General features: G+C 42.9%; 2 protein-coding genes and 1 long non-coding RNA gene across 5 annotated transcripts in view; 2 read left to right on the forward strand and 1 right to left on the reverse strand.

Annotated features, from left to right (window-relative positions):
- Positions 1–10,413, forward strand: part of LOC100553663 (lysosomal alpha-glucosidase) — a 29,065-nt gene extending 18,652 nt beyond the window's left edge. For all 3 annotated transcript variants that reach the window (XM_008118399.3, XM_062964140.1, XM_062964139.1), the window contains exons 10-20: positions 209–322; positions 479–563; positions 732–849; positions 1,027–1,160; positions 2,131–2,282; positions 3,597–3,745; positions 4,232–4,373; positions 4,731–4,829; positions 5,393–5,557; positions 5,959–6,105; positions 7,387–10,413. In XM_008118399.3, coding sequence (XP_008116606.3) covers positions 209–322; positions 479–563; positions 732–849; positions 1,027–1,160; positions 2,131–2,282; positions 3,597–3,745; positions 4,232–4,373; positions 4,731–4,829; positions 5,393–5,557; positions 5,959–6,105; positions 7,387–7,449 — 1,368 coding nt within the window. In that variant the 3' untranslated portion in view covers positions 7,450–10,413. The remainder of the gene's footprint in view (positions 1–208; positions 323–478; positions 564–731; positions 850–1,026; positions 1,161–2,130; positions 2,283–3,596; positions 3,746–4,231; positions 4,374–4,730; positions 4,830–5,392; positions 5,558–5,958; positions 6,106–7,386) is intronic.
- LOC134294147 (uncharacterized) lies at positions 9,097–11,615 on the reverse strand. The gene is made up of 2 exons (XR_010001117.1): positions 11,227–11,615; positions 9,097–10,581 (listed from the first exon to the last, which is right to left on the reverse strand). It is a non-coding gene; the product is annotated as an uncharacterized LOC134294147 (long non-coding RNA).
- A 1,237-nt stretch (positions 11,616–12,852) lies between these two features.
- The window catches only part of ints1 (integrator complex subunit 1), a 39,068-nt gene continuing 36,667 nt past the window's right edge, over positions 12,853–15,253 (forward strand). The window contains exons 1-2 of the mRNA XM_062964150.1: positions 12,853–12,990; positions 14,931–15,221. Of these exons, the coding sequence (XP_062820220.1) occupies positions 12,933–12,990; positions 14,931–15,221 (349 nt within the window). The 5' untranslated portion in view covers positions 12,853–12,932. The remainder of the gene's footprint in view (positions 12,991–14,930; positions 15,222–15,253) is intronic.

Genomic DNA, 15,253 nt, shown 5'->3' on the forward strand with positions numbered 1-15,253 from the left:
GGCCAATTCTCTTACACCAGAAGCAACTTGCAGCATGTTCTCAAGTTGCTTCTGACACGATAAAAAAAAAAAAACCCACAACAATGGGCTACTTGCCATGGAAATAGCAGGATTTATCTTATTCTGCATTCTATGTAACAGATTTGCAACACTTCCTTAATTGTATCAGTCACATTCTTGTGTGTGTTTTTAATTCCCCTTCTTCTAGGTCTGGCCCGGCCTTACTGCTTATCCTGACTTCTCTAACCCAGATACTCACCAATGGTGGCTGGAGAATCTGAATCGTTTCCACTCCATTGTTCCCTTCGATGGCATTTGGATTGTGAGTCTTTCCTGAGCTTTTACCTAAGTATAAATCGACACAAACACTTTAAAATGGAAAATAATGTGTATTACTTTACTTTACGTGAGATCCCTCAAATTACAGCATTAGAACTCCTTTCTCACTGAACTCTTCAGTTGGGTATCTTTATTTTAGGACATGAATGAACCATCTGACTTCATGGATGGCTCATCGGAAGGCTGTTCTCAAGGAGAACTGGATAACCCACCATATGTGCCTGGTAAGAAGAAAGTTCTCTCCCTGGGTTTTGAGCAGAACCAACAGGATGTAGTGGTTTGAACATTGGGTGATGGCTCTGAAAACCAGGGTTTGAATCCTTGCTCAACCAGGGAATCCATAGGGTGATCTTGGCCATGTCATTAACCAGCCTTTCCATCTCTTGGGTCAGCTGTATTGGGAGGTTTCCTTTCTGCCAAGACCATCTGCACCTCCTCCAGGCAAAGCACCTCTGCGCACTACAACCTCCACAACCTGTATGGATTGATGGAAGCCAAAGCGACTGCTAGGTAACTCTGTCCTTGGTGCATGGATGGGTTCATCTGTGGGTTATTCAGTCCCAAAGCAATAAAAAGTGAGCAGAACATCAATTCTGACCACAGGGATTGAAGGTGCCTGTTCTCCAATGGATGTCCACTCCATCTACATTGTTGTACCTAACTGCTTACTTTCTGTTGTTCTTCCAGCGCTCTGATCAAACTCAGGGAGAAGCGTCCCTTCATCATCTCCCGCTCGACTTTTCCAAGCCAGGGCAAATATTCAGGACATTGGCTTGGTGACAACAGGAGCAGTTGGAAGGACATGGCTTGGTCCATCCCTGGTATGTGCCTAGGACAATGATGGGCAAGCTTTTGCACTTGGTGTGTCAAAATTCACCAAAAAACCTAGCATGACTTGGGTGGTGTGTCACTTCGAGAAAAAAACCCATAATTTCACAATATGTATAGTTTAAATAACAAAAATGTATAATTGTAATATATAACTGTATTTAATAAATCAAAAACTATTTACTGCCCTTATTTCCATGTACAACAATCTATAGTAGCTCTTGCAGTTTCCACGCTGATTTCTCTCTATTCTAGTTTCAATGTAGTCATGAATAATGAATAATAATATAATAATATAATAGTAATACAGTTGAGTCTCACTCATCCAAGCTAAACGGGCCGGCAGAAGCTTGGATAAGCGAATATCTTGGATAATAAGGAGGGATTAAGAAAAAGCCTATTAAACATCAAATTAGGTTATGATTTTACAAATTAAGCACCAAAACATCATGTTATACCACAAATTTGACAGAAAAAGTAGTTCAATATGTAGTAATGTTATGTTGTAATTACTGTATTTACTAATTTAGCACCAAAATATCATGATATATTGAAAACATTGATTACAAAAATGACTTGGATAATCCAGAAGCTTGGATAAGCGAGGCTTGGATAAGTGAGACTCTACTGTAATATGATAATATACTACAATAATAATAGAATAATAATAGAATGATATAATGATAATGTAATGTGCATAATTCCCATGGAGTAAACAACAAAACCACTGGACCAAATCACACCGAATTTGGCCACAAAAGACATAGTCATCCAGTCAATCTGCATGCAGCAGTGTGTCAGCAAAAATGGCTAGGCGTGTCAGTGCTGACACGCGTGTCATAGGTTGGCCATCACTGGGGCCCTAGGACATCCTGCAGGAATGCTATTTGGAAGTCATCTGAGTATGAGCATCCATCTCCAGGTCTCTCTGACCCCTTTCTCTTCCATCTAAAACTGCTCCAGGAATGCTGAGTTTCAGCCTCTTTGGGATCCCTTTAGTTGGGGCGGATATCTGCGGCTTCTCTGGTTCTACCTCTGAGGAACTCTGCACTCGCTGGATGCAGCTGGGCGCCTTCTATCCCTTTTCCCGAAACCACAACACTCAAGACGAGAAGGTAAAGCAGGGTAGAGAGTGTTAGCAGGTGTGTGTATGGCGGAACCAGCAGCGTCCAGTTAACACCATGTGCAAAAGACTCAGACCAGGCAGAGGAATTGAAAGAACAAAGAAACTTTACTTGTTGAGTTGAAGTTAGATAAACAGTTCAGCAATCGTACAATGTCCTTGTAGTTGCATAGGATCAATAACTAATCAATCAGCATTCTATATACCCAGCATGGCATATTTAAACTGCTACTTGACCGTAGCTAGAGAGCCTGTCTTTTCTGTGCCTTCCCTGCAAGCCCAGATTCCCAACTGACAAACTCAGCCATCTGCCAGCAAACAGATACATTGTTTGAGGCGTGGCTTGCCTCTGCAAAAAGATCAGCTCCCTTTTTGCAGAGCTCTTTCTTTGCAAGGATTTCTTCTCACACACACACACACATAGCAATTTGGCGCAATAGAGAGGGCTCTTTGGGGGTCCTTTCTGTGTGTGTAAACAGAGCCGGTCCAACCGCGAGGCAAAGTAGGTGCCTGCCGCTGGCGCACACCAACAGGGGGCGCACTCGAGCATTCTTTTTTACGTTTCTGGATCTCTGCGCATATGCAGAGGAGTCGCATCGCCCAAAATGGCCGATGTGACTTCTGCGCATGCGCAAAGGTTCGCTCGCTCGCTCGCGGTGACATAAGGCACGCTGCATGCCGCCGCCAAAGGTATGTGTGGGGCCTTTGGGGGGCGCAATTTCGGGGGGGGCACTAGGTTCGCCTACAAGGTGAAATTACCTAGGGCCACTTCTGTGTGTAAAAGTGTTTCACAAACATGAGAGCTCATTCCCACTTCTCCCAGGTTAAAAATGCACTTATTTTGCATGCAAAATTATGGACAAGATTGTGGCTTCTTTCTCTTTGGCTATTTTAAGTTTCTGACCTGGATGTGCTTATGCAGAAACACATCACAGAGTCTTTCAATATGGGTGATGGAGCCATCCAGGTTATGTTATTTTAATAACGTATTTGTCCTGCTCAGCTATACCTGATGACCTCTAGAGTGTCTCTACAGTCAATTTCAATTGGAATTTGACAATCAAATTTTGTGGAGGAGTTAGAGAAATGTTTTCTCTAGGAGCCTGTACATCTCCAACGTAAGTCTTTGGTGAAGTTAAGTCTCACTGGGGAATGCAGACTCTCCTAAAGAGACCATATTTATTAATCAAATCTACAAATGTGTAGGGCTGACTTTGAATGAATAAATGAGTAGTCTTCAAGGGAATGTCCTGGGAAAGACTGGTCTAGGTGCTTTGCATTCATTCTAGTCTTTTCTTCCTCCCAGGCTCAGGATCCCCCGGCCTTCAGCCCTGCAGCGAGGACCACCATGAAGGAGGCCTTGGAAATCCGCTACAGCTTGCTGCCCTATCTCTATTCTCTTTTCCATCGTGCTCATCTGCAAGGGGATACCGTGGCCCGGCCTCTGTTTTTTGAGTAAGTAATGGGACGCTGTGGAACCCCCGGTGGCGCAGTGGATTAAATCAATGAGCTGCTGAAATAGCTGACCGAAAGTTTGGCAGTTCGAATCTGCGGAGCGGATCATCCCCAGCTTCTGCCAACCTAGAAGTTCGAAAACATGCCTTTACCTTTACCTAATGAAATGCTTGGGAAGCCCCCGGTGGTACAGTGTGTTAAAGCACTGAGCTGCTGAACTTGCGGACCGAAAGGTCTCAGGTTTGAATCCTGGGAGTGGAGTGAGCACCCACTGTTAGCCCCAGCTTCTGCCTACCTAGCAGTTTGGAAAACATGCAAATGTGAGTAGATCAATAGGCACCGCTCTGGTGGGTAGGCTGTTAGGAATTGTGGGACTTGAAGTCCAAAACACCTGGAGGGCCAATTGGTGTAGTGGCATTGGTTAAGGGCCTGTTTCATCAGTCAACTGGACCTGAGTTCATGTGATTGTGGTGATCCTCCTTCCAGGTTTCCAAAGGATGTGGCCACCTACTCCATCGACAAGCAGTTCCTCTGGGGACGGGGTTTGTTGGTGACGCCGGTGCTGGACCCTGGTGTGGACTGGGTGGTCGGCTACTTCCCTCGAGGCTTGTGGTATGACTACTACACGGTGAGGCTGCTGTGGTCTATTTCTGTACTTTGCCCAAACTGTGATCCCTTAGGACAGTTGTCGTCCACTTATGACCCTACCAGACTTTTAGACAGGTTGCAGATCCAAGGAACCAGGGCTGGAGTCAGAGCTTGGGACAGTTACATTAGGATTTACAACTTCCAGGAACCTCTAACCTATATATGAACTATTTATTGGCGTCTCCAATTGCTAGTTGAGTTGTGGATACTCTTAGGGATGTGAAAACAGTAAAAAAAAAAAAAAGGAACTGGTATTCCAAAAAGGTAACTGTTGTGAGCACTGTCTGTCATTGTTCTGGTAACTTGAGATGGTTTGTTTTTTTGCTGCCTTTTGTAGGGTTCTCTGGTGAATAGCAGTGGGGAAAACTTGAAAATGGCAGCCCCACTCGACCACATCAATTTGCACATCCGTGAAGGGACCATTCTCCCAACCCAGGTGAGACCTATGCGCTTCATAATAATAATAATAATAATAATAATAATAATAATAATAATAATAATAATAATAATAATAATACTTTATTTTTCTACCCCGCCACCATCTCCTGGCAGGGACTCGGGGCAGCTACACAGGTCAGAAGCCCGAAATACAAAACAATAAATCAGTTAAAACACATTAAAATACAAAGACAATAAAAACCAGCAGTTATACAAACAGTTACCTTAACCAAAACAATATAGTAAATCATAAAAACTCATTAACATATAAATCAGTTAAAAATAAAAACAGTTAAAATAAAGTAAGATAAAATGGACCACCAGGTTGGTGGAGGGGATGGCATGATGGGGCTACCTAAACTAAAGTGCAATTTCATAGTTCTAAAGTGCTTTGGGTTGAAGGACAAAGTGTAAACATTCCAGGACCTAAGGGGAGGGAGACGGCCGGCCAATTTGTTGTGAGAAAATTTGCTACTCCATTTGCTTTTTCCATTCCTCTGTCACAATGGGGCTACTTTTGCTTGAGCCTCAAATTCAGACCCTTATTATTTTGCTTTCCAGAAACCAGGTTGCTGCACTGTGATTAGCCGAGGTAATCCCATGCGCTTGATCGCAGCCTTGTCGCAGAACGCCAACGCCTGGGGAGATCTTTACTGGGACGACGGCGAAAGCTTGGATGCCTTTGCGAAGGGCGACTATTCGTACTTAGTGTTCAACGTCACCCAGGTAGGAAGAAGAGCTGGTTCTTCTGCCCTCTATTATAGCACGTAAAATAACACGGTCAGGGGCAATTATAATAATAATAATAATAATAATAACTTTATTTTTATACCCCGCCTCTATCTCCCCGAAGGGGACTCAGGGCGGCTTACATGGGGCCAAGCCCGAATAAAAACAGTAGCAGTATAAAACACAGCAATAGACAACAACTTGCACAATAAAAAAATAAAAATAAATAAAAATAAAACATTAGCCAATAAAAAACAAGAACTAATAAAAACATGGATTAAAACTGAGAGATTGTTGGTCACAGAGGGTAACTGGTAATATCCCAACAAAGCAAATTTCACCTCCCCTGTTTGTCTGACTTAACCATCATCCCGCCAACCTTCCTCTCTTCTTCCTAGAATACCTTCACTTCTGCCGTCCTGCATTCCAATGTGGAAGCCACTCATGTCACCGTGGATGTACTGACGGTATACGGAGTGGGAGAAGAGCCAAAGATTGTCACTGTCAATGGGAAGGAGTGGCCATTCAGCTATTTGACAAACCAGGTAATCTGAAGTCTAATCCGAAGCCTACATCACTATCTATATTTGACCATTTTACAAATCAGTAGCTACATTGCAGCCAAGCCCCATTAGTGAGCGGAGAAGTTGGGCACCTGAACAAGGGTGCTTCAGTGTGCAGCATGCAGTTCTGATGCACACCAGGCACTTGTCTTGCGCTCCAGCACTTCCTAGCTAGTGTCCAGGAGAGCATGGCGAGAAGAGAAGGTTGGGAAGGAACATTATAGCCATTTTTAAATATTGGAAAGGATGTCACACTTGTTTTCTGCTGCTCTGAAGACTAGAACACAACAGAAAGGAGATTCCACCTAAATATTGGGGAAAACTTCCTGATGATTTTAATCGTATGTTTTAATTTTCATTCGGTATTTGATGTTTTATGTATGTATACTTGTTTTGCATTTGTAAGCCGCCCTGAGTCCCTGCGGGGAGATAGAGGCGGGGTACAAGAATAAAATAATAATAATAATACAGTAGAGTCTCACTTATCCAAGCTAAATGGGCCGGCAGAAGCTTGGATAAGCGAATATCTTGGATAATAAGGAGGAATTAAGGAAAAGACTATTAAACATCAAATTAGGTTATGATTTTACAAATTAAGCCCCAAAACATCATGTTATACAACAAATTTGACAGAAAAGGTCATTCAATACGCAGTAATGTTATGTTGTAATTACTGTATTTACGAATTTAGTGCCAAAATAACACAATATATTGAAAACATTGACTACAAAAATGGCTTGTATAATCCAGAGGCTTGGATAAGCGAGGCTTGGATAAGTGAGACTCTACTGTAATAATAATAATAATAATGATAAGAGTTGTTCAACAGTGGAATATTTTGTCTAGAAATATGGTGGATTCTCCTTCTTTGGAGGTTTTTTTAGCAGAGACTGGATGGCCATCTGTCAGGAGTGGTTTGATTGGATGCGTTCCTGCATGACAGGGGGTTGATTTGCCACCTGTATGATTCTATGAAGCATCTATGAAGCATCAGTGCCCATTTTGCATTGAATTGCAGTGTATCAGTCACTATCCTGGGTATCATTACACAATAGACTCCCATTCGCCCTAGGCGAATATGAGCATTGTGATATGATTCAGTTTAGTTTTGTGCATATGGTAAGCCATTCACAAAGACATGAAGGCTTGAATTGAATAGTATCACAATTGTTGTATTCCTCTATTCATGCAGAATGCCAGCCAATGAAATGAAATCATATCCCCATCCAGTTACCGACTCCTCTTTTCGATTCCTTCTTGTAGGTTCTCACCGTAAGTGACCTACAGCTCAACCTCAGCCAGGGATTCTCCATACAGTGGAAGTGAGCTGGGCACAGTTTTCTCCAGCCCGGCGGCTGTGTGGCCATGCGCAGGTTGGGCTTTCGGCCCTTGTGGCACCTCTGGATGGGGTCACCACACTCTGCGAGTTTTTGTGGGTCCGTCTCTTGGCCTCGTTGTCGTCTCCTCTCTGCCTCTGCTTGGGAAGAGGACTCCTGATTCTCCCTCCTGCTGCTTCCACTCTGAACACTTCTCTTCCGAGAACCTCCCGCCTCGCCTCTGTGAGAGTCCTTTGCACGTCGCTAGGCATCCCATGCCCCACCCCGCATGTATCGGAGGGCGTTTTGTGGTTTTGTCAGGAAGGGAGCCGGTGGAAGTGTAAGATATCTTTTTCTGGAAAGGAGCCCTGTGTTGCTCCATGCCATCGCTGTTTCCTGTGGTAGGGTTGCCTCCATTGCTGCATGAAAAAGGAGACCCTCATCTTGCATGCCAACCCTCTCCAGTCTAGCCATTGGCATTTCCACTTTTCAAGAATGAAGGGATGACAAAGGCAGAGCGGGAAAAGACTCTTGGATCTTGGAATGGACTTTGCAGGTAGAACTTGGAAAAAAAAGTCATTTTTTTTCAGATTATATCCTTTTGAGCAAGAGTTGTGTGAAATCCATGAGCTGTGTGATTCTGGGACTGATAGTCCCAAGTTTTGCAATGTGAGTGGGAGGTCACACTGGACACCCTATGACCCTGTCTGGGTTTTAACATGGAATAAGGACAGCCAAAGCCAGGAATATGCCAGCCTTTTAAACAGAATTGGAACTAGAAGAAAGTATAGAACCTCTGATTGGGCAACTTAGTGTTTATACCAATGAGAAGGGGTGATATTATTATTTTATTTATTTCCAACATTTATACACAGCATAGTTGCCTTCCTGTGCCTTTAGAAATTTGATCACACACACAGTTCCCAGTTACTCACTAGATCTAAGTCCTCACTTCAAACTCAATAAAACCCAGATTCTTAAAGACTTCCATGCCATACGTTAAGTAGCACCTTATGAATACATTAAACATCAGATGGCACATGCTTGCCAAAACTAAGTCGCACCTGCAAAGATAAAAATTGGGTTTTCAATCTACATGTTACAGTTACTGTCAGTATTACTTTTGCTTCAAAACACTGTTCATTGCTAACTGAGCCATCCAGCTTGGCTCCCATAGCGATGAACCTTTGGTCTGTGGCAACGAGCCACTTGTTTCACTAAATAGCCAAGCGAAAAGGCCACTGTTAGGTGGCTTGAGCGCACAAACTCACTCAGGGGGCTGCCTTGCACAATAAGGTCCCTTTTGCCATCTAGGCAATGGGGAAATGTAACTTTTTAAAGGGATCTTGGACCGGCCACCCAACTTGGGTCAATCCAGGGCATTTTGAGCCAGCCCTGAACTCACCCTCAGTCTGAATGTCTCTCGCCTAAACTACAGTAAGAAAAAAAAATCAATTGCACTATTTATAATAATAATAATAATTTTATTCTTATACCCCGCCCCATCTCCCCGAAGGGACTCGGGGCGGCTTACATGGGGCCAAGCCCAAATAGAACAATAAAAACAAGACAAGAAACCAATAAAACCAATAATCAAACCATAAAAACAAGTCATAAAAACCACATACAAGATAAAATGTTATTTTATGCTATTTCCCCCCCTGAATCTAGAGTTCTGTCAATACAGATCCTACTGTCTTTCTTTGCTTATCCTCAGCAATGAGGATAAGCTTCTAAACCCTTGGAAAAGCCATTCTAACATGTTCCAGTTCAGGGGTTAAAAACTGGAACTGTGGAATAATAATAACAACAACAAAAGACTAAGATCTCCCTTGGCCAAGAGAAGCGGGGTATAAATACATATCATAAATAAAATGCATTTTGTTCAGCTTACCATCCTGTCCTCAGTTATCTGAGTCTAAACACTGAACTCAATGGTACTTTCTTTTGAGTTGAGGTGAATCACATCCCCATCAGCTTGCAATTCAATTAGTAAATGGATATCTGAGTGAGAACATTGGAAGATGATTTAGATCCATCCCATAGTTCCAATAAGACCTGCTTCCTCGTGTTCTTCAACAGCCTTGGAGATTGGAGGTGTATTGCATTACGTTGGCCTTTTAGGAGTTGCCTTAGTTGGTTTGGTTTGACGTTTTTGGGAAAGTGTTTTGTTTGGGCTGCCAAAGACTTGAAATAGCTTGCCTTTATTAAACGAATGTCCATTTGAAGTTGGATGATCTACTGTTGCCATATGTTATATTATTGATGGATTGTTAGAAACTATAAACGCCATCATTCACATTTCTTTCCATTTGCCTTTTAAGCCAAGCACAGATTTAAAACATAAACAAATATGCCGGTAAGAACCAGGACTACTGATGAAATGTTGTCTTCCCTCTACATAACACTGGGATAGCTTTCTCCATCCAGATCATGAAATCGTCTAGCAAACAGAACTAGAATTGGAGATCTGGGCATAAATCTGCAGACTTAAGGGCATTTACCTTAAACACCACTCAGGCCCCATCCATACTGACCATATGGTGCATTTGAAACGGCATTATATGGTCAGTGTATCTATTATCTATAAAAGGGTACTGGAATCACGGCACCGGACAAAACAACTAAACTAAATGCTCTACAACCTTGAAAATTGACAGCACAACCTCTCATCCACGCCTCTACATTCATACAACAAAAAGAAAAGAAAAATTAAGTCCTAGCCACAGCAACGCGTGGCCGGGCACAGCTAGTATTCATATAATACAGTTCAATGTAGTTCAACTATATTGTATGAGTAGATGGGGCCCCAGTGAGACTTAATTCTGATTAAATAGTCTTGTGCCATGCGATCGTTTGGGAGAAAGTGAAGAAGTGTGGCTCTTTAGATTATTTTGAAATGTTTGCTTGATTCCTTTCCTAACGTATCTGTGCCAAACAAACAACAACAATAAAATACAGATGTTGAAACTGTTGTGCTGTGATGGTCTCTCACTCGTGTGGTCACTTCATTGCTCCCTCTTAAAGTCAGTTCTTGTTGGCCACAAAGGACAATAGTTTCCACAATTGGCAGACGTTTCTTTCTTCTGCTTTCTTTTTATTTCCTTTCTCATGACAATGGGTTACATCAAGACGTTTTCCACTGCGAATTAGCAATAATAAAAACAATAATCATAATAAAAATAATATCTATACTTTATTTATAACCCACCCTATCTCTCCAAGGGGACTCATGACATTTTCAGCCAAACACAAGTTGTTCTGATAGGACTCTGTTTTTGGTGTCCATTGAAGACTTCCATTACATCTTTCCATCACACAAATTGTTTAGCAACCAATGCACCTATAATAATAATAATAATAATAATAATAATAATAATAATAATAATAAAATACTTTATTTTTATATCCCACTCCCATCTCCCCCAGGGGGACTCGTGGTGGCTCACATGGGGAACAAGCCCTATGTCATACAATAAAACCAATATAAACAATAAAACAATATAACAGCATAAAACAGGATAAAACGGCATATTAGAACAATGAGTCTGAGTATAGTGCAATATATAGAGAGAGGCAAAAATTATACAGGCTCAACGTAAGACTCAGGATAAAATATAGGGTGATCATGAAAATAGTAATCTCATTTAAAAATAAAATCAAGAGAAGAACATCGATAAGGTGCGACAACTACATCTCTAACTCGGGCTATTCAGTCAAAAACATTTCGAAATAGCCATGTTTTGAGCACCTTTATCTTCTCCTCCAAACACCACACCTTACTTACAGAGCACATCTTGTACATGAAATGAGTAGGCAAACCAGGGAAATGTGCTGAACCGTTTGGGTTGAAATCTTAGATGCCTCTTCTTATCCACAAGAAATACATATCCTGGCAATGGAATCTGTGGATTTTGCACTAACGGAGCTTTCACTTGGTCATCAGAAACAGCTGAGCTGCTGAACTTGCTGACCAAAAAGTCAGTGGTTCGATTCCGGGGTGTCGGGTGAGCTCCAGCTGTTAGCCCCAGCTCCTGCCAACCTGGCAGTTTGAAAACATAAAAATGTAAGTAGATCAATAGGTACTGCCAACCTAGCAGTTTGAAAACATGCAAATGTGAGTAGTTCAATAGGTACTGCCAACCTAGCAGTTCGAAAACATGCAAATGTGAGTAGATCAATAGGTACTGCCAACCTAGCAGTTCGAAAACATGTAAATGTGTGTAGATCAATAGGTACTGCCAACCTAGCAGTTCGAAAACATGCAAATGTGACTAGATCAATAGGTACTGCCAACCTAGCAGTTTGAAAACATGCAAATGTGAGTAGATCAATAGGTACTGCCAACCTAGCAGTTTGAAAACATGCAAATGTGAGTAGATCAATAGGTACTGCCAACCTAGCAGTTTGAAAACATGCAAATGTGTGTAGATCAATAGGTACTGCCAACCTAGCAGTTTGAAAACATGCAAATGTGAGTAGATCAATAGGTACTGCCAACCTAGCAGTTTGGAAACATGCCAATGTGAGTAGATCAATAGGTACTGCCAACCTAGCAGTTTGAAAACATGCAAATGTGAGTAGATCAATAGGTACTGCCAACCTAGCAGTTTGAAAACATGCAAATGTGAGTAGATCAATAGGTACTGCCAACCTAGCAGTTTGAAAACATGCAAAGTGAGTAGATCAATAGGTACTGCCAACCTAGCAGTTCGAAAACATGCAAATGTGAGTAGTTCAATAGGTACTGCCAACCTAGCAGTTCGAAAACATGCAAATGTGAGTAGATCAATAGGTACTGCCAACCTAGCAGTTTGAAAACATGCAAATGTGAGTAGATCAATAGGTACTGCCAACCTAGCAGTTTGAAAACATGCAAATGTGAGTAGATCAATAGGTACTGCCAACCTAGCAGTTTGAAAACATGCAAAGTGAGTAGATCAATAGGTACTGCCAACCTAGCAGTTCGAAAACATGCAAATGTGAGTAGTTCAATAGGTACTGCCAACCTAGCAGTTCGAAAACATGCAAATGTGAGTAGATCAATAGGTACTGCCAACCTAGCAGTTCGAAAACATGCAAATGTGAGTAGATCAATAGGTACCACTTCAGCGGGAAGGTAACAGCGCTCCATGCAGTCATGCCAGTGGCCACATGACCTTGGAGGTGTCTACGGACAACGCCGGCTCTTCGGCTTAGAAATTGAGATGAGCACCAACCCCCAGAGTCGGACACAACTAGATTTAATGTCACAGGAAAACCTTTATCTTACTACTACTACTACTACTACTACTATACAGGCGAGGCTGCCCTCCCACGGCTAACCCATAGGTGGCGCTGCGTCTCCACTTTCTTGAAGGCTCCGAGGTTGCGCGAAAGCAGCAATTGGAGAGCGCACAATGTTTTGTTTCCGAGTGAGGCGGTCAGAGCCGGGACTTCCGCTTCCGCTCTTTTCAGGAACCCTTGAGCGAGGGAGACGCTCCGGGCCGGAACATGAACCGGCCCAAGGCCGCGGCCGCGCGCCGCCCGAGCGCCGTCGCCAAGCCCTCCGGTGAGTGAAGGGTGAAGCCAGGCTCTCCCTCTCCCAGACTCTCCAGCCATCGGCCAAGGCGGCTGAGGCTTCTGGGAGTTGAAGTCCCAAAGTCTAGAGCAGTAGAGGTTGTGAGATCTGTTGGAAATTAGGCATATATATATATATATATATATATATATATATGCGCCTAATTTCCAATATATATATATATATATAGAGTAAAGGTTTTCCCCTGACGTTAAGTCCAGTCGTGATCGACTCTGGGGGTTGGTGCTCATCTCCATTTCTAAGCCGAAGAGCCGGCGTTGTTCATAGACACCTCCAAGGTCATGTGGCCATTGGCATGACTGCATGGAGCGCCGGAGCGGTACCTATTGATCTACTCACATTGGCATGTTTTTGAACTGCTAGGTTGGCAGGAGCTGGGGCTAACAGCAGGCGCTCATTCAGCTCCCGGGATTTGAACCTGGGACCTTTTGCTCTGCAGCTCAGTGCTTTAACACACTTTGCCACCGCGGCTCCTTATTTATTTATTTATTTATTTATTAGTTGGAAACTAGGCATATATATACACACACACACACACACACACACACACACAATAGAGTCTCACTTATCCAAGCTAAACAGGCCGGCAGAAGCTTGGATAAGCAAATATCTTGGATAATAAGGAGGGATTAAGGAAAAGCCTATTAAACATCAAATTAGCTTATGATTTTACAAATTAAGCACCAAAACATCATGTTATACAACACATTTGACAGAAAAAGTAGTTCAATACACAGTTATGTTATGTTGTAATTACTGTATTTACAAATTTAGCAGCAAAATATCACGATGTATTGAAAACATTGACTACAAAAATGGCTTGGATAATCCAGAATAATATAATAATAATAATAACTTTATTCTTATACGCCGCCCCATATCCCTAAAGGGACTCGGGGCGGCTTACATGGGGCCATGCCCAACACTACAATAAAACAACAACAGCAAAACAATAAAACAAATATCTCAACAATAAAACATCAGCAGCATCATCAATAAAACAGTCATAAAAATGAACATACAAAATAAAATATTAAAAACAGAAGACGAATACATGGATCTGGGCCAAAGTGCAGAATAATTATTTATTTATTTATTTATTTACAGTATTTATATTCCGCCCTTCTTTCTCACCCCGAAGGGGACTCAGGGCGGATTACAATGAACACATACGGCAAACATTCAATGCCAGCAGACAACAACATACATTACACAGACTCAGAGGCATTTTTTTTAAACATTTTTCCAGCTTCACGATTCCGGCCACAGGGGGAGCTGTTGCTTCACCGTCCAGTAGTTGCTGTACTTCCACATTCCTTTCCTCGTGTTTTGCTGGCAGTTTTATGGTGTTGTAAATTAGCCTCCCGCATAAAGCGTCCCTAAATTTCCCTAATTGACAGGTGCAACTGTCTTTCGGGGCTGCATAGGTCAACAGCAAGCTGGGGCTATTAATGGTCGGGGGCTTAACCCGACCCGGGCTTCGAACTTATGACCTCTCGGTCAGTAGTGATTTATAGCAGCTGGTTACTAGCCAGCTGCGCCACAGCCCGGCACAGAGTCTTGGATAAGCGAGACTCTACTACATATATATATATATATATATATATATATATATATATATATGGGGCCTCGCAGTGTGTTAAAGCGCTGAGGTGCCTCTAGCAAACCCTTGTTGGGACCACCTAGCAATGTATGTCTTTGCTGCAAAAGACCATGCCAATCCATAATAGGTCTCTATAGTCACTTACCAACCCACTGCCATGACTACCAGTCTTATGTCTGTGAGGCATAAAGATTTGTGTGGTTCTTCAAAAATGAGTTTGTTATCTCCCCCTTCAAAATAGCAGGTAGAGATTTCTCATCTTGTTCTGATACCCATTGCTCGATTTTCATTCTGCTTCTCTTCCCAGGCCACCCCCCTCCAGGAGACTTCATCGCCTTGGGTTCGAAAGGCCAGGGCAGCGAATCCAAGGCGACTGTTGCGCTGCTGAAGCCGGCCTCTGCGGGATTGCCTTCGGAGCGGAAGCGGGAGGCCTCGGCCACTCTCTCAGGGGCGTCTGGGCTCACGGGGCTGGCCAAGCGGCCCAAGCTCGCCTCTACTCCCCCCCTCAGTGCATTAGGGCGGCTGGCCGAGGCGGCCGTGGCAGAGAAGCGCGCCATCTCCCCGTCCATCAAGGAGCCCTCCGTGATCCCCATCGAAGGTAAGGAGACAAGCAGAGAATGCTCCTCTTTC

This window comes from Anolis carolinensis, unplaced genomic scaffold (genome assembly GCF_035594765.1).
Source record: "Anolis carolinensis isolate JA03-04 unplaced genomic scaffold, rAnoCar3.1.pri scaffold_13, whole genome shotgun sequence".
In the NCBI taxonomy this organism is placed as follows: domain Eukaryota; kingdom Metazoa; phylum Chordata; class Lepidosauria; order Squamata; family Dactyloidae; genus Anolis; species Anolis carolinensis.